The sequence below is a fragment of the Apostichopus japonicus genome, chromosome 8 (assembly GCF_037975245.1).
Source record: "Apostichopus japonicus isolate 1M-3 chromosome 8, ASM3797524v1, whole genome shotgun sequence".
Lineage (NCBI taxonomy): Eukaryota > Metazoa > Echinodermata > Holothuroidea > Aspidochirotida > Stichopodidae > Apostichopus > Apostichopus japonicus.
Window position 1 is genome coordinate 2,515,878 of NC_092568.1, and position 27,960 is coordinate 2,543,837.

At 37.6% G+C, this 27,960-nt stretch overlaps 1 protein-coding gene across 1 annotated transcript; it reads right to left on the reverse strand.

The window, feature by feature from the left end:
* Window positions 1-113: 113 nt before the first annotated feature.
* Window positions 114-27,344, reverse strand: LOC139970637 (2-Hydroxyacid oxidase 1-like). Its single transcript, XM_071976499.1, has 9 exons — window positions 27,188-27,344; window positions 17,651-18,009; window positions 10,397-10,548; window positions 9,417-9,672; window positions 8,659-8,825; window positions 3,174-3,265; window positions 2,180-2,341; window positions 1,437-1,506; window positions 114-1,075 (listed from the first exon to the last, which is right to left on the reverse strand). Exons 2-9 carry the CDS (start codon window positions 17,782-17,784, stop codon window positions 1,005-1,007), a joined length of 1,104 nt encoding a protein of 367 aa, XP_071832600.1. The 5' UTR covers window positions 17,785-18,009; window positions 27,188-27,344; the 3' UTR covers window positions 114-1,004.
* Between the last annotated feature and the right edge of the window lie 616 nt (window positions 27,345-27,960).

The following is a 27,960-nucleotide window of genomic DNA, read 5'->3' on the forward strand; positions in this document are numbered from 1 at the left end:
ATGGGAATTTGCAAGATGATACCTTCACCCCTCTCCCCCTAGCCCCCACCCACCTTCAATTCATCATAAGCTGAAGTCCACACATAATGTAAAGATAACCAAGCAGCACTGTGAGAATTTTTAAGTTTTAATTTCAAATATAATTCTATCACCACCTTTATACAGATGACTAATTATGGCATACCCAAATCATGCACACAATGATATAAAAGCACCCATGTTTAAATTCTATGAGACTGGTTGATTAAATAGTAATCAATACCAATTTAATTATCCATTATCAATACACGGGTGACCATGCAGTCATATTCAAACCAATTTACATAATCCCTGACAACTTAACAGCCTGCACTATTGGTTTAACCCAATGAGGTGATACATACAACATTTTCTTTAAATCAATTTTTTGGCCCTCTAAAACAAAAGCTTGACTTTAATCTGTCAGCTAACTTTCTTACTACCTGTCTTATGTTAATATAAAAATTAAGAAATAGTAAAAAAAGAAAGAAAAAAAATTAAATTGTGTACTTATATCTCTAACCACAGAATAGAGGAAAATGCTATTGCTATTTTGTTTTGCCCAATAATGAAACGATACATCAACAAGAGAGAGTAACATGGCCAGGGAGACAATCACTGGAACTGATATTGTTGATGGGAGGAATAGCCCCTCTCCATTGAAAAATTTGGGTAAAATGGAGGGCGCTTAGATGTAAAATAATGCTATATGTTGCAATTCTTGAAGAAATATATTTATGCAATTATATATTTTAGTACTGTGCACTAAGATTGTTTTGTAATAATAAGTTAATATTCCTTATTAGAGGTTGGTATTTTATGGCAGTTAAAATTTCTTTCTATACATTTTTAATTTCCTTTTGCTCTATACTCTGTAAACTTCCCATCAAATCTCGCAAGTGCATGATGACACAAAAACAACTTTTTTTTTAATAAAGCACTGTTTCTTGAGAGTTTAAAATCGATCCATCACCAGAAGAAACTTCTCACAAATTCGACGAGTATTGTGGCTGACGTCGCACCAGTTCTCGAGGAACATTCTCAGGACTTGTACAACCTAGACACAAAAAAATAAAAAATTCTTGTTTTCAATCAAAGACTTAAACATGTGATGGTATGATTCAAACTTTATGCTCTACCTATAAGCTATAATTAAATTGTTCAAAAATGAGACTATTTGGATCTTTTATTACAGCAAACAATATTTCCTAAACACACAATATACATTAGCATTGCTAATCTAAACTGCAACCAAAACACTTCATCACTGATCTTAATTGAAGAGGTGGGAAGACCTTGTCCAAACAGCAATCAGATTGTAAACAAATCGACTTATGAACTGACTAATGCAAGTAACCATGCTATCTGAACTTATGGTGTAACCATGGTAACACCAAGAATATGCTGGTAGTGTTTACCTGACAGAGCTAAGGCTAAGTTGAACTCATTCTTAAACATCTCTAGCACCTCCTTCACGCCTTCCTCACCCTACGAAAAGACAATAGTATTGAAAAGTTTAGTAAATGCATGTATGTAAAAGACAGCAATGCAGGCAATGTGAGTCAACTGAATTTAACAGAGCATCAAATAAACAACACAATAATTAACACATAATACCAGCACAGATATTCAACAGTAAAATTTAGTACAGGTAGTTTATGAAAACGGCCAATAGACCATTGTGTGTTAAGCCATAGATATGACTCAGGGAACTACCCTTACAAGTGACAATCTTTTCTCTTCTTACCAATCTCATTATTCAGGCTCACATTGTTTACTGATAGGGAATATATAGGTCTCTTACAATGACCAGATAAAGGCCAAATTCTACCATTCAGGGTCACATTGTTTACTGATAGAGAATATACAGGTCTCTTACAATGACCAAATGAAGGCCAAATTCTACCAGAAACTGACACAGTTGACAAAAAAATAATCTACTACTACTAGTAATCAAAGTCTCATGATCCATTTCCTACTGCATTGTAAATCCATTTAGAATTTGAACTGTTTGTGTTTGGATTAATCAATATTCAAATAATTGACAGTAAAAGAGACAAACTAACATGAAGTAAATCTGCAAAGGAAACCAAACTTTGCTAGGCCTGTTCATTTTGATTAAATACTTCATGTTTTTTTTTTTTAAATTGATTTGCTCTACCTTATATGTTAGCCCCCACAGGACAGGCCTTCCTATAAACACAGCTCTTGCTCCTAGTGCTATGGCCTTGAGTACGTCTGTTCCCAGTCGAATGCCTCCATCCAGGTACACCTCCACCCCTGAACCTGCTGCAGCTTTAACCACCTCTGGAAGGGCATCAATCTGTGAAGATATTAAAAAACGACTAATATATTTAAGTTGATATTAGAGGTTGTGACCTCAGGCACTGCCAAGGGATGATAATTTGCAGCAAGTAGAAAGCCAGCATGAGTCGTGGTTCCTTGCAATGTTTGATTTGAGAACATTTAATGTTACCATTGATTTTCTTATTAATTTCATTTTATGACCATTGTTGACTTGAAGTAATCTACACAGGTACTTGTGGAATTACATATCCAGTACAAGGTTCATGCAAGCTTTTACTATGGAGTTATTAGGCATAGTTACAAGGATATTTAGAATATGACCTTTGTTGACCTCAAATGAACTTTGGACCACCACAAAAAGCAGTAGGCTTCTTTATATTCACTAGAGTTGATTCTCATAGTAAGTGTTGATTCATCCAAGCTATTAACATTTTGCAGAATTTGACCTCTGCTGACCCTCAATAACCTTTGACCTCTATTGGTGAATCCACAAAGCAAGTAACAGTACTTCCCACAAGTCGAAATGCCAATTTTCATTACCATGCAGACACAGAGTATGGTCAGAATACAGACTAAGATATTAAAGTAATTACAATGAGAAGCCACAGATAGGACTGAAACATTGTATTTAAACGTTTGACCGTGGTCATGAAACTATGGCCAAATGATGTTGTCCAACTTAGATAACATTCAGTCCAGCCAATATGGCAATGTCCATCTCATATTATATGCAAACTCTATACAGCTCCAACCAGATAAGTACATGAAATGGGGTTACTGTATGCTACATTCCAAACTACTGTAGGCTTTGATCAAGCGATATGTCTCTTCAAGGTGGCCTCACTTACTGTGGCTAGCACTCCGTCCAGCTGTCGGCCACCGTGATTGGACACTACAATTCCTGCGACTCCATGGGCGACTGCTTCCCTTGTATCCTCTTCTGTTGAGATAAATATGACAAGACACTCAACAACTTTTTTTATTTCTTTCATAGATATTGTTTAAAAAAAAAAACATTTGAATACTAAATCTTGGACAATGTCTACATGTAACTCTCTCTCCCTCTCAATTAACTACAGATTACTCCTAAGTGCATAGGCGTAGGAGGCGGGGGGGCTGCAGCCCCCCCAACAATTTTTTGGGGTGAAAATTCGGGCAATATGCTGAGAATTTTTCGGGCACCTACTGGAAGAATAATAATATGCAATATGTTTTTCTGGGGTTTTTTTGGTAAAAATTCGGGAATATGCTGAGAATTATTCGGGCATCTACTGAAAGAATCATAATTTGCAATGTGTTTTTCAATTTTTTGGTGAAAATTTGGGCAAAAGGCCTATGCTGAGAAGTCGAGCACCTACTGAAAGAAGAATAATTTGCAATGTGTTTTTCAAATATTTTGGTGAAAATTCGGGCAATATGCTGAGAATTTTTTCGGGCACCTACTGAAAGAATAATAATTTGCATTTTTTTCAATTTTTTTGGTGAAAATTTGGGCAATATGCTGAGAATTTTTCGGGCACCTACCAGTGGCAGAGCGTCCATACAGTCAGAGGGGCGATGACCCCTGACGGACTCAAATGGACTGCTGGCGCCCATTTCAGCTTTTCACCACTGTTTTCTTATTCGCGATTATCAACTTTTTTATTGCGCTCTCAAATACCTATTGACATTTTTCACATTTTGTTGGTGCAATTTTATGACAAATGGCGATGACACCTATTTATCCTTCATTTTTCTGCAAATTAGCAAGGCCCGGAAAGGGTCATTTCCGGCGATCTAGGGAGTATCTTTACTAAAAAATTTCTGTACGCTCCGCGCCAACCTGTGGTGGCGCTCCGCTTAGATAGTGTCAAAAGCACCCCTACAGACCCATTCTCTTCCCCCCCCCTGACCAATACCCCTCGCTCCGCCACTGGCACCTACTGAAAAAAGAAGAATAATTTGCAATGTGTTTTTCAATGGTTAAACTGATATTATTATCATTATTATTGTAAGGACTTCCCCAATAATTATAACCAATATAGAAGGGTAATAACACGAAAAATGATTTTATGTTATTGGCAGGTGTAGTAACTGATGGATGCCTATATGATATGCACATTAACATGTAGAACACGCGCGGAGCGCGCGAAAAAATTTTGGTTATATTTTTCGGGCAAGTCGTTACAGCCCCCCCAAATCAAATGAGGCTCCTACGCCTATGCCTAAGTGGGCTAAAACATTTCCAACATATATTATGAAAACATTTTTTTGAGAGAGAGAGAGAGGCCTTGAATCTGTGTTTTGCTGCCAAAGTTGCAGTCTTGATGGTTTATTCATTTATAATAAAGGAGAGCATTGATATGTGAAGTATATTTATCACTTTAAAGTTTTTTTTTAGGCAGAGAGCTGCAAAGCACAGACAGAGCTTACTCACAAACAATTCTAATAATTCAAACACTTACAGAATGGCCCTCTTTGATATACATATAATTATCCTTTATCTTGTTAGAGCTTTCTTATTGTTATAGCTCTAAGACATACTTCATACTAGTCTCCAAGTTTATGTAAAACACATCCTTGGGTGTTGGATGGGGGAGGAGAGGGAGGAGGAGAGGGAGGTGGGGGGACAGGGGGAAGAAATAAGCATAAATTTGTTGTTATCAAACTGTCACGTTTCATTATCTAAATACATAATATTCAGTGTATCAGTTTTTTGATAACCTTTGATATACTGATTGGACATATTTTGAGAAATTAGAATACATCATGTTAATCTTTTCCTGATTGGTTTCGATTCTGAAAACCAACCTAATAATCCCCCAGGGTTGGATCCTGCACAGAAGTACTTTACGTGACCAAAGGAGTGTTCCTTAATCCTTATACAAAAGTAACTGTGAAAGTCATGCAAAGTATAACACTAGTTTATTATTGTCATACTGAAAGTCATACTGAAAGCCTTTCTTATCTCGTAAACTTCCTCTATTCACAGGAAGCACATTTCCTAACGAGCTGGCTACTATTCATAGAAACACTCTGTGTGGATTTCACATAACCAAGTTATGTTGGACAAACTTTTGATGTTTACTCAAACGAAATCATCCCTTCCTCTGAAGTACTACAATGTAGAAACAAACAGGTCGCTTAAAGAAGAAGTGAAAACGAGTGTCAATAAGCGAGTTCAGAGTTACGAGTGCGCATGCCCGATTCTCACTTGGGGTCAGGTCAACTGAGAATTGAATCCTCGGAAAACGTAAACAATGACAGCTTTTCATAACGATAATCGCACTAAGAATGGGTTACTGCGACATTCGGAATTTATTTCTAGTGCATATTTCGGTGTGTTTACGACTTAAAAACGTGTATAAATTGACTGAAACTACTTCATAATAATATTGAAAATAATGGAACACATGTCCGTATCGCACGTGAAATAGTTAGTCTGATATAGGCCTACGAACGGGAAAAAGGAGTATATGTGACTGTATCCTTCGTATGGGTTACGCGACCTTACGTGGTTGCCGGTGTCTTAATGCTTCGCGGAAGTTCTAACTGATAATTTTCGGAAATGAATTTAAAATATAGCATGGAACAAACTATTTTACCCTTTTGTTTGTCATTATGAGCCTGAACTGTTTTTTAGAGAATATCGTAAGCAACTCTAGTCTAAAATACTAACAGTGACACTGACAGAACTGTAGATCTAAATAGGCCTACATAACCTATCCTCATACTCGTTGCTTTTACGTCCATCAACGAACACTGCATAGTAGAGGCATTGGTATCTTGTAGTTGCAACTACATGGTTTTTCATGTTAAGAAATATTAGTTCTCTTCATTTTTATGCGTGATTTAAATAAGCTTAGTCTTATTCTTGACATATTCCTACTACTTATAGGGGGGTGTTACTAAAATGAATGACAATTGCGTTACACATAACGAATGACAATATGTTGTAGGCCTACACACTAAAAAATTGCGTTGACTAAAACGAATGAAAGTAAATGACAGCACAGACATTTGCTTCAACCGGATATCACAGTTCAGACTTTGTGGGTATATTAAAGCCACGCAAAAAAATCGGAAAATTGGGGTTTAAATCGCAAAAATTCGAGTTGACATTTTGCGACTGTGACCGGTGTTTTCGGTAAATTCTTGAGCAAGATGTTTGACTTGTCCTGTGGGATTTTACCCCGTGAACTTAGGGGTATTGAAAAAAATTGTTGCTGTATAAAAATTATTGTTTTTATTACCCCCCCCAGGGCAAGGGGACGGTCGCCTCCCTGGCGGAGGTTCTTTTCCCAGACTGATCATAAAGGTGGGACCTCTTCTCTCTTATCCCTCTTATATCCACTCACCACCGTCCTTCGTTGTTATTCGTTGTCATTCGCTGTCATTCGCTGTCATTCGCGAATGATAATTAACCCTGTACAAAGTCAATTGTCATTCGGTCATTCGCTGTCATTCGTTTTTGTTTGTCCTCTTTAAAGGGTGGGTTCAATTTGTTTGAAAAAAATAAATAAAAATATTTATTTTATTTGGAGAAGAACATTATAAAAAATAATAGTGGGTGGAGGGATTTCCAGGGGTTATTCCAAGGAATATTATTAATACGCTGCGATGGTGTACACTCTGCCTTTAGAAAGCACAACCTTGACTCGGCAGAAATGGCATTGTAAAATATTTCCCTGAGCCACCCAGACTCTAAATAGCTGAAGACTTTACCATCTTTATAGTCCGTCATCAGTCTTTGCTTCAGTTCAATGTTATCAATACTGGTAAAATAATGCGCAATATCAATGTACATGCAAGGCGGCCATTTTTTCATTTCAATTTCGCCTTCCCATGCAAGTGGTAAATCCGAAAGAGGATCGGGCATGGTCTTTCCTTCAACCTGAAGTACCGATGCGTAGTCATCTGCCTTTCATTTCGCTCATCTGCTTTATTAACTTCAGCAATGTTCATCTGAACGGCAGCATACGCTAAAGCAACCAACTCCTCTTTCCGGCCATTCATCTTCAACTTTCGTTTCTTTAAAAATTCCTTCAGTCTGTCAACTTTCCAAAGTTTAAACTCTTCCAAACTTGTAGGAATATCCATCCCAAAGCGAAAAAACAGAGTAAATTTAGACGTAAATTATGCGATTTCTAATGTTTACTGTAAGTGCTCATTAAGTTAACGTGGGTACGCGAGCATACAACTCTCGTCGCAACGAGAGTATTCTTATTTGACCTCTTGACCTCCATTGCGCAATGCAAACTCTGAACTCGCTTATAGTAAATGGCTACTTAAAGTATGGCAATATACATTCAATGAATTAAAAAAAAAACATTAAATTGAATGTACCCGAATGTGAATCCAGCACGCTTTGTTGTTTTTCCACATTAAATAATAATCAAACTAATTGAATAGGAAGAAAATTTCCAGCTGATAACAAAGTCAACTTGAAAACACATTTTTAGGAGCTTTGTGGGAGGTCAAATGAGAATACGGGTCATCAGCTGGTAGTGACCAGTCACCAACACCTCTGCAAACAATCACTGCTGAACTCCTCCACCCTTATAAACTCCGCACAATATTTCCCAAAAGGGAATTAAAGTTAGAACTAACCAAGAACTGACCTGGATGAAAATTTTGGTCAAAAAGGAACCTATACATCAGTACTATTTTTTTTTCCCAGTTCCCAGCATTAAATAGAAAAGGACATCTGATCAAATCTTATCATCAACTATTTGGCCAAGGAGGAAGGGGGTGGGGGATGTAGCCAAGGGATGCCTTAAGTAGTATATCTATTACTCCTGCCATTCTTTTTACTGCATATTACCAACCAGTTAAGTTTCAGAACATGAAAATCCACTTATTGCACTTATTTGAATAATAACTGATTTGAATATCAATTAATTAATCTAAATAAAGATTTGCAGTAATTTTTGGTTTGTTCAAGAAACCAAAAACAGTAATGTACACAGTTAGCATTGCCTCTTTTATACTCTTCATATGTTTTAAAGGGAAGCATGTTTTTGTTTCTTACATTTTCAACGACATTCACATGTGGAAGGTTTCTGGGAGCCCTTGATTTGTACTTTGTACGATTATTTAATCTGCATTCTGCAGGGCTAATTGTAAACCTCATCCTAGTAGCATGCATAACCAAGAAGACATGAAGGTATTGAAGGTTTCTGATATTTAATGGGACTTTTCTTCTGACATCAGAAAAGTGAGTGATATTCTTCGAAAAGCATTTGAAAGCTTTGATCATAATAACCAGGTACCTGATCCTTCTAGAACGGTCGATTATGCTATTACCACTATACTATTGGAAAATGTCATCACACAATGCACCGATAAACTGACCTGTTAAGATTCCCTTTAGGACTATTGGAAGTGAGGTGATTCCTTTCAGCCACGTTACATCGTTCCAGCTCAAGGTTTGGTCAACCTGGCTGGCCACGTACTCAGCTAATCCCGAATCGGAACTTCCAACCACATCAGTCTGACTGGCATGTTCAAAATTTGCAAGTCTAATAAAATTAAAATAAAAAGAGGTAAAAAGTTCCATGACACTTATTTCAACAGTTAATTAACTTCCCAAAAGGTCAATTGCTTCCACTAGCTCATTCATACTTACAGAGCACTGAAATTCTATTGTGCCATCAGAAGAATAAACTAGTCTGCATTTGGTATACTCCACAACAAAATGTGACTCACAGTTTTTATCAAATGTAGACTCCTATTGTAGCTTTAAAAGAAGTAGCTCAATTCAGTAGTTATTATGATAGAAATGAAAAATCCTCCACCATTGAGGACCATGGCTTATAAAAGAACCAACTTCATATGAAAGGCCAGGTGGGGGGGGGGGGGGGTGGGCATTGAGGGAGAAAAGTAATGTCACTTGAAACTTATAGGCTAAAAGGAACATACTGTAGCTGAAGGTTTAAAATGAATGGGTTTGGGTATAAAATCACTTTCTGACCTTACCTTGTAAAAAAATAACGTTTCTCTTGCAAATTTTATAATTATTTAGCCTTTTAGAAGAAATGTTAATCACTCTCTTTATGTTAACCAGTTTCTTAAATAACCTCTTGGCTTGAATATTTAGCAGAAGTACTTACTTGAGTGGCGGTGGAAGCGAGAAGTTGTTCTTGACGTCAGCGTATCGCCTTCCAAGCTGAGGTGTATCGACCGTCAGGAACAGGGCTTTATAACCAGCTTTCTCAGCTCTCCGAACCAGGCTCTCAGTGAGGTCTCGATCTTTGTATACGTAGAGTTGAAACCACCGTAGACCATCGGGAGCAGCCTCTGCGACTTCCTCTATGCTACAGGTTGACCAAGAGCTTAGAACCATACCTGTCTTCAGAGATGCAGCAGCTGTGACCATAGGAGACAGAGAGAGAATTAGGGTATCATGACAAACAGTAATGTTTAAACAAGAAACAGCAAGACAATCACCTGAGCTGTATATCAATGTAAGCAGAGTAGTATGATATAAACCAGAAAGCTCTTCATGGGGAGGCATGAGAGATGCAGTTGTGTAGTTATGAGGGGGAGATCGGGCAGTGGTGTTCAGTATGAGAACAATGCAATGGGGTTTTTTTTTTTGGGGGGGGTTGAAGCAAATTTGGGTTTATCTATGGGTGGCAGGGGGGAGGAGGGGTAAGTAAAGGGTAAGCCATGCTCAAATTATCGGTCAACTATCAAAAACAGAAAGTACTCTCATGCAATGAAATATCATTTTAAGGCAAGAAAATGGAACTGCCTCCTACACTACAATAAGTGCTGAACTGCTATACTATCCATAGCCAGGGGTATAACTATTCAATTTTCAGAGTCTGTGAAATGACTCAGCAAAGGGTTTTCCTCATATATGCTGTGATCAATTTCTACAGCATTTATACACATAACTTGTACTGTTACATCATAGTTTTCAACGTTACATTGTAATCCCTCACCTCCCTCTATCCTGCCCCCAACCCCCTCTCCCCACTGCTCAGCAGAACTGCCTATATCTATATCAAAGTCTGTCCCTTCCCATTTCATCATATGGACAATTGAAGCCCTCCCATATTGTTATTCCTACAGGGAATGTACCTACCTTTAGCAGTTGCAACCTCCCCATACGGGTGAGCCATACTCTGCATCGCGGTTGGGGCGATAGCAATCGGAATGTCTACCTTTTGTCCAAGAATAGTTGTTGAAAGGTCACGTTTGGAGACATCACGTAAGAGCTCCGGGTACAACCGTAGTCTGTGTATTAAAGTGAGATTATTTTCAAAAAGCTTCTAAAAGTTAAGATAATAAGATTGATCTCTAAATATTTTACTTTTCAAATACGGACAATCACCTCATAACCCCAAAGTCACTGGTTTCAATCCCAGCCTCTAGAGTCAATATTTTATCAGCTTTTTTTTCTCCAAAAGTTATTACCAATTTTTCTGCTCTTTTGTTTTCATGATTTACTGAAATTGTTTGGGCAATTCCTGCTGCCTATGAAACACTTGTACATTAAACAACTTTGACAAATTCTGTTTTGAGGTCGGATGTCACCTGGTGAATTTGAAGAAATCGCCACTGCCACATCCTGTCACTAACTACTGTAACATAAATAAACAAATAAAACATATAAAGATCAATCCCAAGTTAAAAACAAGTTTGCCAACCAGTTGAGAGTTACAGTGAATTCATTGTCAGCAACTTCAGTTGGCTAAGTGGATGACTTCATTGGATGCATTACATCTGGTAGGTGGGATAGAGGAGGGGGATAGGGAGGTGTTAGGGGAGGGGGAGGGGAAGTGTGGGTTTGGCAGAGGAAGTGTCACATTTTCTTTTAAGCTATTTCATTGTGGAGAATGGGTAACAAAGTAATGAACTTGGTATGAATTACTTTATGATATTAGTATTTTAGACCTTCCCTAAGTTTGAACTCAAGTAAACATACCAGTATGTGCTTTATTAGACTTGTTTGTCTTGTCCAGAAGTCTGGGATCACAAAAATCAACCAGCTACTAAAACTTTAGAAATAAGCCGCTGACGCAGACGGTGCCAAGGATAAAATTCTAAATACCTCAGAATGTTTTGGTGTCGATAAGATCATGCAAGCCTTATAGTGTCTGTTACATAAATATTACTGAAGTTTTGTTCCATGGGTGCCTTTTATACTGTCTAATACACAGTTCTTTGCAGTACCACTTTTTCGCTTATAGAAAATTTCAGCAATGAAGTGAAAATGAATTTTACAAGCCTCATAGTGCATTCCATTATAAACACAATTAACCTGTCCTAATCGATCCCTAAACCTTCAATCTCTTTTGGTACTGCCGTGTAGTGAATAATCACACAACACAAGGACGTACAGTTTTGCCTAAATTTTGGCCCATTTCCTCAGATCGAGTTAAAGGAAACCAAGATGAATACACAAGCAAGTGTCTTTACGTAATATCAAAACAGGAAGTAGCCTTTTCTACTACAAAGTGAAGAATGTTTGCTGGACTCGATGTTCATTGAAGCAATTGATGTCTTGAGGTTATTTATTATATATGTGCCCGATCGAACGGCTCGCTATGCTGCAGAGACATTACGTGAGGGAGAAAGAGGCTGACAATACATCTTAAGCATAATGTTTGAATAAAATATGGGTCTGTTCACGTTAAAGCGCCCTATTTGGTTGCCTGAGGTACCAAATTTTCAAATTACAGTAAAGAACTTCTATTCTAAGTAAATAACATAACTAATATCTGCAATTTATGAATCAGAATTGACCAGAGCTTAAACTATTCTGGAAATTATATTCAAGATGGTTGAAAGTGTGACAATCTATAAATTTTCCAAAATTTGTTCTTTTTGTAATGGTGGTGTGTCATTCCATTGCTGCTACATTTGGGAATTCTGTTTTTATTTTCTTTATTAACACAAAATTTGCTATTGTAAGACAAGTTTTCAATGATATCGATGATGTTTTTTAAAAAATATTCAAGTATCATTAGAAAATATTCAGTTTTTCCTGAAATAAAGTTAAAAAAGTTTTTCTTTAAAGAACAAAATTGAAATTAATAGTAACAATTATACCATAAAATTAAACCACAACATAAGCACATATATTAACCAAAAGCTGAAAATTCTGGGTCATGTCCTCTCAGAATTTTTTTTTTCTTGACTCTTGTTTCAGACATCACCCCTCCAAAATGATCTTGTTTCGGACATCACCCACCAATGGTTTACCTAATATATTAAACCTAATATTTAGTAATAAACCAAATGATGTTCATTTCATGGCAATAATGAATAGAAAAGCATTTTAGTAAGTTGTTACCTGTACCAAAAGAGATCTATGGACCCTTCCTAGGTTCCAAGTTCAAAACAAAGAAAAGGGATACAAGTGATCCAAGTGATCAACGAGACAATTATTAAACGAAGGCCATGCTTGTTAATACTTAGCAATATATATCAGTACATCACGATATGTGATGATAACAAACAGCATCAAATTCATTTGAAATAATGAAAACTGCAAACACTTGTTTTATAGATTTGCATAAGACTGTCTTGGACTATGTTTCGGACATCACCACAACTGTATTAGGACATCACTGTAATGTTTTCTACACAACGCATATCATATCAAAAGTTAAATTTGTAACAAAGGGGTCTCTGTTGTTGAGAAGCTACCTACAAGGTATAATGACAGTTTTGAACTTATTATAGTTCAAATCCTCAGTGTTTATTACAAGTTACTTTATGAGCGTTTCGGACATCACTGAATGTTTCGGACATCACCTTGGAAAAATGTTCACAAAGCTGCATAACAATAATACATATTTCAGCAGGTAACAACAATATGAAGTAATATTTTTGCTATTCAAACCTGTTCAAGCAACAAAAGTCTGCTTCAATATAGACACAACAGTCAGACAGTACAGTACTTAGCAGATTTACACTAGATATTATGAATTTTTGAGGGAATGCAGTTTATTAAAACACCATAGACTGAGAAATCAACAAGGTGTACTGAAAAATAATGGCACTGTAAATTCTTGGGAAAACAAATGCCCTGAGGCACATATTTCAAATTGAACATCTGGACAGAGCCGATAGGTGAAAAGATAGGTGATAAGTGAAAATCTGAAGGCTTGGTGTAAATGATAACCCCATTTAATGTTAATGAATTATCACTGTTTACTACATACTCAGTTCATACATATCCAGAATACACACATTTAGTTTAGATCTTCCTGCAAGCAGGAACTCGCGAAGAAGCCATCATTGGCTTATCAAAGCCGCAAGCTGACCAAAGTCAGTCTTTTAGATTCATTTTTAGCAACCATGATTATGAATTGTCAATTGTCAACAACTCTGTAACTGGACGACATACATTAATCTTGGAGTGACACAAACTCGGGACCTTATGATTGAAAGGCACCGGCGTTAACCACTGCGCAAACACTCCATAACACTCCACATAGTGACCATTCATTGATCACCATTGGCATAAAGTTAATCTCTGCTTCACCACATTCGTTACTGTACCTGTCCAGCATACCATTTGCATTGGCAAGCGTTCACCAACACTTCCCAGACATCAACTTATACATTATTTTGCCGAAAATGGTATTATTATTGACTGCAAAGAAATTTTTCCCCAAAAGGGTTATAGAATTCTTTTTATCTTTTACGGTTTCCACATTTCCATCACTACCTAGATGAAGTCTGCAATAATTGAAACAAACAGCAAATATTTACCATTTAATAAATATACAGATGTACACAGGAGACATCCCTACATAGCTAATTTGGCACCCACCTGTTGTAGCTAGTATCAATGAGTCTACTATTTAAACAATTTTCAGAAGGGAGGTATCATAACCTAAACTCCACTAGAATGCTTGGTCCTATTTTGTAATGTCAGCAATAACAACTATTTTGCACCCCTTCAAATGGTACCCACCCACTCCCACCCCCTCCCCATGCACCTTTGAGCTGGATCTGCCAATGTTGAAGATTGCTTCCACTGGCTCAGCTAAGCAACAGTAGTAGCCAATACGAGTAACTACTATAAGTACTAGTTTAAATATCCTTCTTTATTGAGATTCATCATTATGCCTTGGCAATTATGATGTGAAAAACAAGTATTCATGGTTTGTACAAATACTCCTTGTCACATATGAATTAAATGATTTACTTTGTAAGATTGTTATTATTTAAGCTTATGGCCTAAACTTACATTTAAGTATAGGGCTTAGATGTTATGGTATACAGCAGCTCAGCAAATTGTTCAGCTTTATCCTTAAGTTTCATCATGATAAATATCTGTATACTGTACATATCACTAAAGATCTGAAGTCTCAGTGAAGCAACTCGGAATGAAAACATGGTCATGCATGCATGATGCACCACTCTGTGTATATTACTACTGTTGACACCATCGAGTAAACCTGGAGGTTTCATCACACAGTAAATCCGTGTACCAGTCAAAGAGGGTCATGTGCTGTAATGTGTTCCAGGGTGGTACTAATAATCTGATCTACTGCATTAATCTTCACATTGCCCATTGTGATTTACTAACTAATACAGTAAATGTATATTTGGGCTTAGAGCAGCAGACAACACACAGTTACCTAGCAATGTCTGTACCTTAACATTATAGTTATAGTCGTTGACCAACATTTATAGGTTAGATCACCAGACACGTTCCACAGTCCTACTACTTAGCTAACATCTTCCCAAAATACTGGTAGCTTTTCTTGACAACCATCAAGTTCCCATCAACAGTTAAACTGCTCTGACATAGGGTGTTATAGATGCACAGTGAGTCCATATCATATAGAGCGACAGACGACACTGAACGGTGTTCAGTTTTTCAAAGTGACGTTGACATACTATGCTGTAGACCAGGGTTGTCCAACCTACGGCCCGCTGGCCACAGTCCGGCCCGCCGCAGGGTTGCGTCCGGCCCGCCAGAGAGGCTCTACGGTGTGAAATTTAGTGAGCAGATTTATTGATAACAATTTGAAGCTATATAATCAATCATTCGAACCTTCTGGGTCCAAAAAAAAAACTTCATACAGGTCAGTTTGTATGACACTCTCTCAGCGGAGGGGAGGGGAGGGGGGCCGGCTGGACTGTTTTATCAGGAATGAAAATAAGTTAGTGCGCTCCACGCGCAGTGCTCACATTTTGTTGCCTTAGGCTTCGCGCAAAATTCGAAAAATCGAGCGAAGGGTTCATACGGCCCCCTACTTCATCATAATCATTCCATGTGGCCCTCCTCTGCAAAAGGTTGGACAACCCTGCTGTAGACTGATGTGATAGAAACATGAGCTACTGTGCTACAAAACTCATCTAGGCCTATTCCAATTGTGTGTAATTAACTTTACAATTATCAATATGATATTGGGAAATATCAAATTGGTACCGCCATGGAAGCTAAAACACATCACATGACAGTCCATGCATGGTACCCACGTGCCCTTTGATGTAGTTCTTCTAGCCTATAAAAAGGCTTTCTATGGTTGTGACAAATAGCTTGATTTAAGCTATAGCAGACAATTACAGCATTACTTTCTAATGTACTGTATACTGTGATGGTATCCTGATACATGTTATATCAGAAAAAATTTCACTAAACGTTTTTTTTACTTCTTCAGTACTAAATGATGGAAAATTGTAGTGTTAATGATGTCAGTTCTAGAAAAATCCAAGTAACTTGATGTTCCCAGTAACATTCATACCCAAATATGTAGAATATCATTTTAGACTTGTCACAAGTCATCAAAAGATGAATACATGTTGGTCAAATGACACCAAAAGTTAAGAAGCATTCTGTTGTAGGATCTTAGTGTATTCTAGCACACTGAAATCAACCAATTGAATCATTCAGTTGAAACTAGTGCTGTTTTACAATATGTTGGATTCACAAAAGTGATGTCCGAAACACATGGTGATGTCCGAAACATACTTTTAAGGTTATTTTGCTATAATATTTGGTAAAGATGGATGAAGTTTTGAGTAGTGCAGTATGTATGTTTGTAACAATAGAACTTGTCATAATACATGAAGTGCTCATCTATTGTGTCTTTTTTTCAAGCAACATAAAGCAATATTAATTAAAACTTGTTTCGGACATCACTGGTGTTTCGGACATCACACACATGGACGGAAAATTTGAAATGGTTATAAAATCAAAACGGATGAGTGGAAATGTGTCATGTACATACTGTAGTTGAGGGAGTACTTATGCTTTAATTAGAGTAACAAAACAGTCTTGTGGGTTTTAGCATACTTCATATATTAGTTGCTTCATGACGTTTCGGACATCACCAAAATGTGGACGGAAACATTTTGCATGTTGTTTAACTTCATTGTGTAGTAAAATGTGGCTGAATGGACATGCATCTGATATATATTTTATTTGATACAACTATGACAGTATTGAAAAGGCACACCACTTTCAACATTTGTTATTTAACCCCAAACTATGCCACTCATAAATTGGTGTATAAATGTGGACGGAAAAAGTGATGTCCGAAACACTGGTCCAGTTTCGCAATAATTCGCAAATTCATCGATGAAATTTTCTGAAATATTTATGAGAGGGAACCTATAGCCACAAAGTTCAATCATGACAAAATTTGGAGTAATCCTCTTTTGGAGTTGAGAATAGATCAAAGTACAAATTGTGCAGTTTGAAAACGGCAACATTTTCCGTCCACATTTCGGCACTTCTGGGAGTATAGCATACCTATATGCATATCTCAGGAAATTGTCTATGCTATGGTAGGTACAGCTAGGTGGACTCTCTCCATGGGGATAATATTTGTATCTCTAGAATCTCTAATTATTTTGTCACAATGCTCCAAATGCCATTTATGCTAATTTGGGCGCTTTAACGTGAACAGACCCATATTTACATAGCCCAGCATATAGCTAGCCTAATGTACAGGTTGATACATACAAATGGCTTGTGTGCTTTGAATTTTTTCAATCCCTACCTTTTCTGGGATTAGGTTAAAGTTTTGGCAACAAAGTATATATTCATGATAATGCAATTATTTACTTCACGAAACCTTTGTAATGGAAGGAACTCATGCCAACACTGTTTCCCTCCCCTCCCCCCCCCCCCCAGGTCTGTGCTCTTTAATTTGGGAATAAGTTGTTTAATTATATATGACAGTTCTATGACAGTATAGAAACTATAGTAAAAAGCACTGCACAATACACCTACAGGTACTGAGGAATTTGCACTTGACTTTGACTTTGAAAGCTGAATGCCATATAATTCCCATTCAGATATTCTCAAGTTCACCACAGAATCTGCCAACAAGACAAAAACAAACAAACAGCAACTTATAATTACCTCCTGTAGGCAGCCACATTGTCTTTAACCGTCTGTTCAAGATTAGCACCACTGGAATAGTAATCAAATGCATACTTTGGAAGATGTCTCTTAGCGTAGCTTTCAAAGTCATCCAAACATGTCATAGAAGCCATGTTTAAAATTTAAACTACCACTGCAGCAGTAGTACTTCATATGATACAATCGTCCTCTTCAGATGTGTGTTATATTGCCATTACCTGCATTGAAACCTTACAATCAAGTGGAAAGGTCATACCATGCAGGAAACCACAGTATTACCATTAAATTGTTCAGATTTTAGATGATTCCGAATGATAATAAGCTGCAAAACAGTTGCACAACTGTGTAGAGCTGGTATTCTGTGCGAATGAAAGAAAAGGGAGAACAACATAATTCACATATATACTGTAGACATTGATATAAATGTACATATATAGTATTGCTAGAAGCAGACACCCCCAAACATAGAATAGTTGTTTACATCAGCAACAATTGTCATGTACCCCTGTGTGTAAACAGTACACAGTAAATCACTCACCAACCTTTAACATGATATGTATAAGTATCTATTCCCCTTTCCAAGGGAGGACTTGTGATACTAACTTGACAGACCATTGCCCTGATCATATGGTTACAACAGGGTGTTGTTATGGACTCCCTGGTTACAATCTCTTTTGTAAGGCGACTGGGGTTGAGAGTGGATAAAGTTGTTTGGCTTTTGTGACAAGGCTCTGTCTAGGTTGACTTTTCATCATTCATGAAAGTTACTGCTTCCCTGCATGCTTATGACATCACACTTTCATGTCTACAATACATTAACTGATGAGTATGTACCATTGGTGGCATGGGCCAGGGGTAGAGTGCTAACATATAACCCAATTTTCAAACCACTGTAGTCAGTACTGTAATAACACACAGCTTGAGCCCATTATTTAGAGAAATTTCAAATACTGAAAGGACAAAAGAATGCTTTCTCTTGTTCTTCCAGAATGTAATTTGCATTTTCCTGCCAGCTCTGGGTTGTTGACCGTGTCCAAAGTAGGACCTGAAGGGGGGGGGGGGGGGACTACAGCCTCCTCAAGCCAGGTTGCAGAGGGCATGTATAATCTATTGTGCTCCACAGTTTCATACAATACTGTAGGCACTGCATGACTGCAGGTTGGCAGGGATATATTGCTTGATATCCATTCATCCTAACTGTGCAGGAATTTGCAGTTACTGTAGCTTTCTTTCCTTCTTTGTTGACATGAAAATATTCTATTTAGTTTTCCCAGTTACCAAGTAAATACTACCAGCGACGTAGCCAGGAATTTGAAAGGGGGGAGCACTTTTTGCGATTGATATGGATTTTCAAAGTTGTAGGCACGACTATCTGAGCGGAGCACCACCATCGGTTGGCGCGGAGCGTACAAGAAAATTTTTGGTTTTACAAACCCCCCAGATGGCCGGAAACGGCCCTTCCCTAGTGTTCATTCTGGTTCCCTGGCCTCTTACTAACTTGAGACACCTCATTCAATATCACTTTTAAACCCCAAAAACAAACGAGTTAAAATAGTACGTAATTCAAAAATACATAATGTATTAAAATTAGCAAGGTACACAAGGGCGGCAGAAGCACTTTTAATCTGGGGGGGGGAGGGGGCACCGACGTCAAAGGGCACTTTGCAGAAATTCGATTGGACTGATGCAGCCTGATATTTAGTACCCTTTATAAATCTTATTGTATTATCTTATTTGCATATATAGATCACTCCATCAACACCCCCCCCCCCGTCTTAGTAGTCTTACTTTTCAACTTCTGATACTTGTAGATACAAAGATAGGCCAGAAATGTCTTTGATACAACCATAGCCAGTATTTGTCTTTGATACAACTGTAGCTAGTAAATGTTTATCGAAAAGGCTGTTTTGGAACTTGGAACGCCGATCGTGACAACAACAGGCAACAAAGTGCTGCAGCTCTATACAGTCTGTTAATCAACGATAGGCTTATTTGACTGTGGAATGTTCTCAACTGAAATTTTATCGCGTAAACGGGTTCTTAACTAGATGTTAAAAAACTGACAAGATCGTATCCTAGTCTTTTTCGGCGGGTAGAGTATTGAATGAAACGGCAGGCGATATGAATGACAGCCTAGGTGACAGAAGAATAGGTCATCTAATTTAGCCATAATCTTGCTACGTTCATTTCAATAGTTTTTCCTGTCTAGACTCTTAAACTCGTCCAGCAAGCTTATGGATTTGAATTATGGGTGTTTTAATAAAAAAGATACCTTGGCCAAAAAAGTGTAGGCCCGGGCCTACAGTGCTACATACTTAGTTCTAAATTAGGATTAGATCTCTTACTGAAATATCGCTGACCTAATAAGGTGATCAAGAGTACAAGTTTTATGTAGAAAAAGGGCACATTTTTAACTTGAGGAAAAGTGGGGGGCACTTGCCCCCTGTGCCCCCCCGGTTCCGCCGCCCTTGAAGGTACATGTACAGAGTAGTCTTACTTTTCAACTTCTGATACTTGTAGATACAAAGATAGTCCAGAAATGTCTTTGATGCAACTGTAGCTAGTAAATGTTTAAGTTAGCCTACTAAGAGAAGGCGAGAGCTATCCGACGATTGCCATCTGATGCAATTTCTCAAGTGTTTTCTCAACTGAAATATTATCTGCGTAAACGGGTTCTTAACTACATGTTAAAAAACTGACAAGATCAGATCCTATAGTCTTTTTCGGCAGGTAGAGTGTTGAATGAAACTATCGTGCTACATACTGCCCTGATCATATGATATCAGTATCAGCAGATTTTGTTTCCTGTTTAAATTCTTTTACATGTTCTTTACATAATATATCAGAAAGACAAACATAGTGCTCTTTTACAAGTTTTCCAGTAGGATGATTCTTGTTTATTGTCCACTGTCTGGACTTTAATACATTTGACGAACTTAACTGATGGACAATATAAACTTTCATATTTTGTAATACAGCCAGATATGCAGTGGCCTAAAAACAAATATCGTTATCGCAGTGTATTAGCAGTGTAATAATTATTTATAGGAAGTGCGTATCACGTACGATTGCTAGCTTAGCTTCATAACATGCTGTTCGTGCAACAACTTAGAACGACTCATTGAACGAACGTTGTCGACGTTGTTGTGCATACAGTTCGTGACATTCCATAGAGTGCGGTTAGGTAGGCAATATGTATTTTATTACGCAGTGACCAACTGTAGGCTTGTAATTGGCTATAAGCTAAATTTAGCTAATTGCATCTGCCAAACTAAGTAAGTAGTTGAATCAGTAGGCGTGAATGTTACTACGATTACAATCGAGTTAACGGAGCTGACGAGTATTCAAGATCAAAAGAGCACTGACAAAATACCATGCTAAAAAAACGACAGTTTAAAAAAAAAAAAAATCAACACTGAAAGGGGGGGAGCGGTCGCTCCCCCTGTTCCCCCCCTGGCTACGTCCCTGAATACTACCCAACAGTGATGAAGGTAATATGTCACATAATCGTTTAATCTCAGGAGGTACTGTACATGCTTAACTATTCGTTCTAGTCATGCAGTTAATAGTAACCTATCTCAAGGTCTTGTGTCAAGATGCTGATGATGATCTAGCTTTTACCAAGCCAATACCTGGCATTGCAAGTTTCCAGCTTGTTATATAAAAGAGTTCACAATTTAATATTCAGTTTGTGCAATTAAGGTATGGGACAATAGAACCTACTTGTTTTATCAGTTCTTTCCACAGTACAGAAACAGAGTGGAAGTCAATTGACGGTTGCAATAATTCTCTCTTCCAAGACTTCAATAACACATTGAAAGCATGTTTCATTTAGCTACGGACTAATTACAAAACATGTGCGATGCAGCTGCAAGGTTGCCTAGATGTGATACAACGTAAACCATGTGACTTCGAAACGGATGAAATGTGTTAATAAACAGTATATACAAGGTTTACGCATTTCCGGCATCAGCTTTCAATGACAAACGCCCACAAATGATTTTCTCCAATCACTTCTAGGACGATTTGCCACAGCACAGTCGTAATAGTTCATAGCATCTGGATTAAACACAGAATACTTGATTAAAAAACACCTCCTAAATTAGACAATCATGAAAGTTTGCACATTTCATTGGCATCTTTAATTGAACAGCTAAATTAAAGATGGATCCACAAATGCAAAAGACCAAACTATAAACCTACAACGGTTCTAAACTTCTTACACTTTTTCAGAACGAACAAATATGTTCTTTAGAACTGATTTTGAGCTCAAAGCAAGGCTAATTAATTATTGCTGTGCTATCCCTCCAGAGGTTATTTAAGAAATAAGTTGGAGTAACTAAGTTAATGTACTGTAAGTAATCAGGACAAACTTCATCCGAGACGACCAAATTTTTGTTTGGGCAACAAAAATAAGCTTTGAAGGTTGTCTGGTGTATGACTAGTTGCTATTAAACAACAGATTCCACAAAATATAATCTACACCTCGGCGAGAGTGACCAGAAACAAATTTGCTGTATGCTGTGATACGTAACCATTCACATGTCCTTAAATGGCAGTATTTTAAAACTTAGCAGGATTTTTGCTACCAATACAAAGGGTTATGCAATTTAACATAGAAACAGCCCTATATAGCTCAACATATGCGGATGTCTGACCTTGCTTTTTGGCCTGCAAACTAGTTTGTTTAAACAGACCTAGGGACTCGGCTCACTGGAGCAAGAAATATCGAAAAAGACAATCAACGATTCCAACTTATCTTTGAAATGGTGCATAAATTTAATATAAAAAAAATTGACAAGAAAACTGTTGAGTGTCACAACACATGCAGTAGGCTTGAATTCTAACATTGTAGTTTCCAAAGGGCCAATCGGGGCTCAAAAATATGCATTGTCAGAGACGGTTTGTTTGCACAATACAAGTGGATGGCATTTTCTTATAAAAAGGCAAACTTGAAAGAAGCATTCTGTGAGCTAGCAATTTCAGGTTTCAATCACAACTGGTAGTTACAATATGCTATTTTCCACCAGTCATATCACAAGTTGACAAATATTACTGACATATATTATTAAACAATTTTCCAAGTCCACCACATAAATCCCTTCACATTGTCACTAACCAATTTCCATTTTCACATTCGTTATGCCATTTCCCCCCCCCCCCTCCCCAATGTCAAAAAAACAAATTTAAGCTTAGATTTTAAAAATATCACCAAACCTGCCGAAGTTTTAACTGTTAACAATATTGGATACTGCAAAACAATGTGCGGGAAGGGCTAAGGTATACAGACTTTAGAAGAATCAATCAAAGAACAATAAAATAAGGTAAATGGCAGCTTTTAAAAACAGTGAGTAAAAACGTACATATTAAAAGCTTACAAGCTGACTGTATATATGGTAATAAACAGTATCTTGGTATGCTAAATATAATTTGCACATTGCAATCCAAGTAAGGTACATCGCAGTTTTAAGCTGTTTACAATTCTATCCCACTTTACAATATTTGAAACAAGCATTTTGGATGAATCTTGAGGTGCAACACTAATTCTTGACAGAAAGAGATGAAACCAAAAACAACAAAGATTAGATTGGTGCTTGAATGCAACACAGCTAGAGAACAATATACAGTACTTAAATTGACTCAACAGAAATATGATTTCTTTCTTAAAGTTTTTGGTAAATTTCAAAGCATTCTAGGAAATATGTTAAACCCAAATTATGAAATCCAGCCCTGTACAATTCAGCAAAGAAAACTACTCTCACCACTCCTTTCCACCATACAATATTTTGTTCCCCTCCCTATGTTCCCGTCTGCAGTGGCGTAGGAAGGTACTTTTGAGTGGGGGGGGACTGAAGACTGATGGCCGGCCTGGGGGAGGGGTCTAAGGGGAGGGGGTGTTTTTTGCATTTTCAGGTGGCCTCAGATGCAATTTGGTGCAATATAGCACACTTCAACACCCACTCCATTTTGTAAATAATTTTAGTGTTCAACCGATAATCGGTTAGACAATCGGCATCGGGCCGATTATCAGACAATCGGTAAATAATCGGCATCGGCAAAATCCATTGCGCTACCGATTATTTGGAACCGATTATTACGTTCCACATAAAGGATTGTATTTTTCCGCGCTTTTGATACACCAGAACCACAACGGGAGAAAATTTTTGATCATTCGGTTCAATGCTATTTATAGCCGGGGAAGGTGTGCTAATCTACTGTGTAACGGTATCGTAGGTCCCTCGAGCGAGTTTGCACAAATGCTGTTCGATACACTATCCAGTTTTGGCAGTTAACATCATGCAGTATAAAGTATACACGCCATAAACTTAGGGGGACGACGTATTTTTTTTACTTCGCTTGTTGCATCTAACAAAACCACCTGTCATCATTTAAAACGATTGATAAGAAAGATCAATTGTCTATACTTAATATAAGCACCAAATCAATGTACTTATTAACCACTTTGGCCGTTTCACCGTAGGTAAAAACTGGAAAGTGAAAACAATAACATTAGGCTTTGTTCATTGTGAGTTCTACGTACATTAGGCTAGTCTGGCTGAAGAACGGTTGAGCTTCAGAACTGTTAAGTTTGAAAATGCGCCCAAGATTTTACAAACGGCATAAAATGATGAAATCAAGGCTCCAAATACTCCTAAAATCCCTAAACACGTTTGGCGAAAGTCCTCAGTAGTTCTACTGCATTAAAGTATTTTGTGATTAGGCAAACATTCTTACGCATATTTTTTGCGAAAAACCCGAAGCAACTTTTTTCCCCATGCAGCGTGTACCATACGTGCTAACAGTAACTAAACTCCTTACTGCAACCGACTAAAAGCAAGTCTGATTTCCAGTGACACGCCGCGACAGAGTCAATGGGATTTTAGTGTGTGATTTCTCCCACATGTAGTTAAGTCAATGGAGAAGCGCCATTGACTTACTGTGTATGATCGTTTGAAACAACGTTCGTTCGATCGTTTACCGTTTTTAAGTTTTACCGCGCAGATGGTAATCATTGAAAACTTGAAGCAAACGTTCGGGGTTGTTTTATTTTTCAAAATAATAAACTGTTTGCAAACTGCTTATCCACTAAAGAGCCTGTGTAAGAATATGTTATAAGTAATGTGGCGTTACATTTCGATCCTGCTAGGATCGAAACGTCAGGCCAACTTACTCTTAGGTCTACACATTATTTTTCATATCAGATTATATATTTCGATATCAGCTAACGAAATAACGAATATTTTATTTACGTGAGATATACTTTTTTCTATATTTACGTTGGAGTTGCAACAGTGATAATAGTTTTAATAGCAGTTGTAAAAGCTGTCCCTTTTTCGTTTTTCATTTCGTAGCCAATGGCTACTATTTTCACCCAGTCTGTAGTCTGTACAGTACTGTGTTGTGGCGGGATTGCTAAATATTGCGACTCCTCGTTATAATCGTACATCGCCCTATGTATGTATTACAGTGTTCTTTACTTGCTCCATTAATCTTAACTGTGAAAAGTTAAGTCGTTCATTTACCATCTTTGATTGTATTGGCCTAGAAGTTGGTAATCATGCATTACACTAAATCAGACCAGTTCCACGAAAATTTTGAAATAATCGGTAATCGGTAATCGGCAATCGGCCGATTGTCACAGGAATTAATCGGTAATCGGTAAAACCGATTGTCATACAATCGGTCGAACACTAAATAATTTTGCATTTTCACCTGGCCTTAGATGCAATTTGGTGCTCCAAATGAGATTTTTTTCTCCTTTGTATGGAGTATGATTAAAATTTCAGGAAAAGTTACATACATCCTTTATTTGTTTGTTTGTAACCAGGGATGTGCCCACGCTGGGCGGCACTGCAGGGGCGGCCCCGCCCAGCACTAAAAATTACCGCCCAGCACTGTCTTAAAAATCGTGAATCCTGCCCTGCACTATTTTCATCTAAAATCCTGACATTCCTAACAATGTATTTCACAAAAAAAAATTTGGAAAGTAAATTGTTAGCAAAGCTAGTGTATGTGCTTAAAAAGCTACACAAGTGCCAGCATTTGGCATCTGAGCACATTCAAAAATCGAAAAATTTCTCAAAGGAGAGGGGACACCTCCTCCCACTTAGACCCCTCCCCCAGGATGGCGATCAGTATACCCGGCTCTCAGGAAATCCTGGGCACTTCCATGTTTCTTCTTGTTTCACTGAGACCTTGGGCAAATATCAAATTGACGGTTCAAGTTATTGCTCATGCCTTACCTATCCTACTAAGTACTGTTACATGATATTTATACTAGCTTTATGGATGTAATGGCATGATAAAATATTAAGACAAATATTTTGAAGTTCCAGCCATCTGCAGAAAAGTTTTGATTGACACTTGAATCACGGCTGTTTCATGGCTATGTTTATTTGTTTCCCAAGCACCATCTACCTGGAGGTAGCCTATTCTTGTTGAGTTAATAACTTATGCCTAGAACACCTTGCTTGTTGTTATGGAATGCAGAAAAGGTCAGCGTGAGCCGATGTAGCCTAAAAAAACTTGAAGCTGTTGTCTCAAAATTGATGATGTTGTCCCAAATAGGCACACAGGTGCCAGCCATAATGCTTTTTGAACATCAGCTTTGGTAAAGAAAACAAGGCCCTAATTGTGTAATGCACATGTATCAGGGTTCGAGACTTCACAGCCATACAGGATATATTGGGAAATGCTGGGAAATAGTCAGAAATACCAGGAAATTAGTGAATACAAAATCATATGCAATACAACTACAGTTAAGTAAGCTCTAATTACACTGATTTGTATGACATAGTATCTGTTATCCAGACTCAATTATATTATAAACTTACTGATTAGGTTTGAAGCTAATTATTCATCTAATTATAAAAGTTCCTACCAGCCAGCTCTGCACATTTATTGAGCGAGTCATCTTCAACTTCGGGATGATACAAACTAAACTACGGAATTGACTTGGTCTGCAAAAAGCTGCAAAATTGGTAAGGCAAGACTGATTCTTAAGAGGAGCAGTGGACATTGACTGGTGATGTATATACTTGCCACTAGAGCCTTTTTGAGTATATAAGTACTGTAACATATCCTTTCAGACTGTAAACATTCAGATTTTCATTAATGGATGTTGCTTAATCTCCAAAACTGCAGCATTGAAAAGTTGTCAAATTTAAATCAAAACTGTCATGTTCATGTATTGTTTTCACAGGATTGTACATATATAGGACTTATTAGTTTTAATTACCTTTCTTTGTCATTTTCTGGGTGCTTTGGTTTTAAAGCTGCCCTAGGCACCTTATTATATAGTACTACATACTACTACTAGTCTAGGGTAACCCAGGCCTTACACAACTAGCCTAGTAGTAGTACTAATTAGGTTGCAATCAACAGTGCTCAATGGTACTATTTGGTATAGGCCTAAAGCAATATTATTACTCCTGAATTAGGCATCGAATCAGATGCTGCAGGCTGAAGCAAACTCAACAGGCATGATGAAAGAACGATAATAAGAAAGAATTTAATATGAAATTGACACTAGCCTACCTCGGATTTTGTACAAACGTACAGCCTTTCTCGGCTCTGGTGCTCACCTGAACTAACGAAGGTACACTTTGATATCTTTGACTAGCCTGCACCCTAATTCATTAGCCAACTGTCTTTAACCTTTAGACTTAGTCCTTTTGACCTTGGAGCACTGATCTAGATCAGTGCCTTCGAGCTGCCGCCGCCACAGAAATTTCCCACAGTGATGTTTTGCGCTGCCACTACGATAACAGAGAAACAGGGACCGAAATGTATAAATTTCTGTGGAAACATGATACTGAACTTTTGCTGTAGTGCCTATATATAGCCCCGGCGACACAAAAAGCATCATTGCTACATCAACATCAAAGTAGAAATATCCATAGGCGTACGAGGCGGGGGGGGGGGGGCTGGGGGCTGCAGCCCCCCTAACCAATAATGTTGTGAAAATTCGGGCAATATGCTGAGAATTTTTCGGGCACCTACTGAAAGAAGAAAAATTTGCAATGTGTTTTTCAATTTTTTTTGGGGGGGGGGGTGAAAATTCGGCCAATATGCTGAGAATTTTTCGGGCACCTACTGAAAGAAGAATAATTTGCAATGTGTTTTTCAATGGTTAAACTGATATTATTATTATCGTTATTATTGTTACGACTTCCTCAATAATTAAAACCAATATGGAAGGGTAATAACACGGAAAATATAACCAAAATTTTTCAACATCTTATAGTGCATGTCATATAGGCATTCATCGATTATCGGCATGTGATAAAATAATCGATGAATGCCTATAT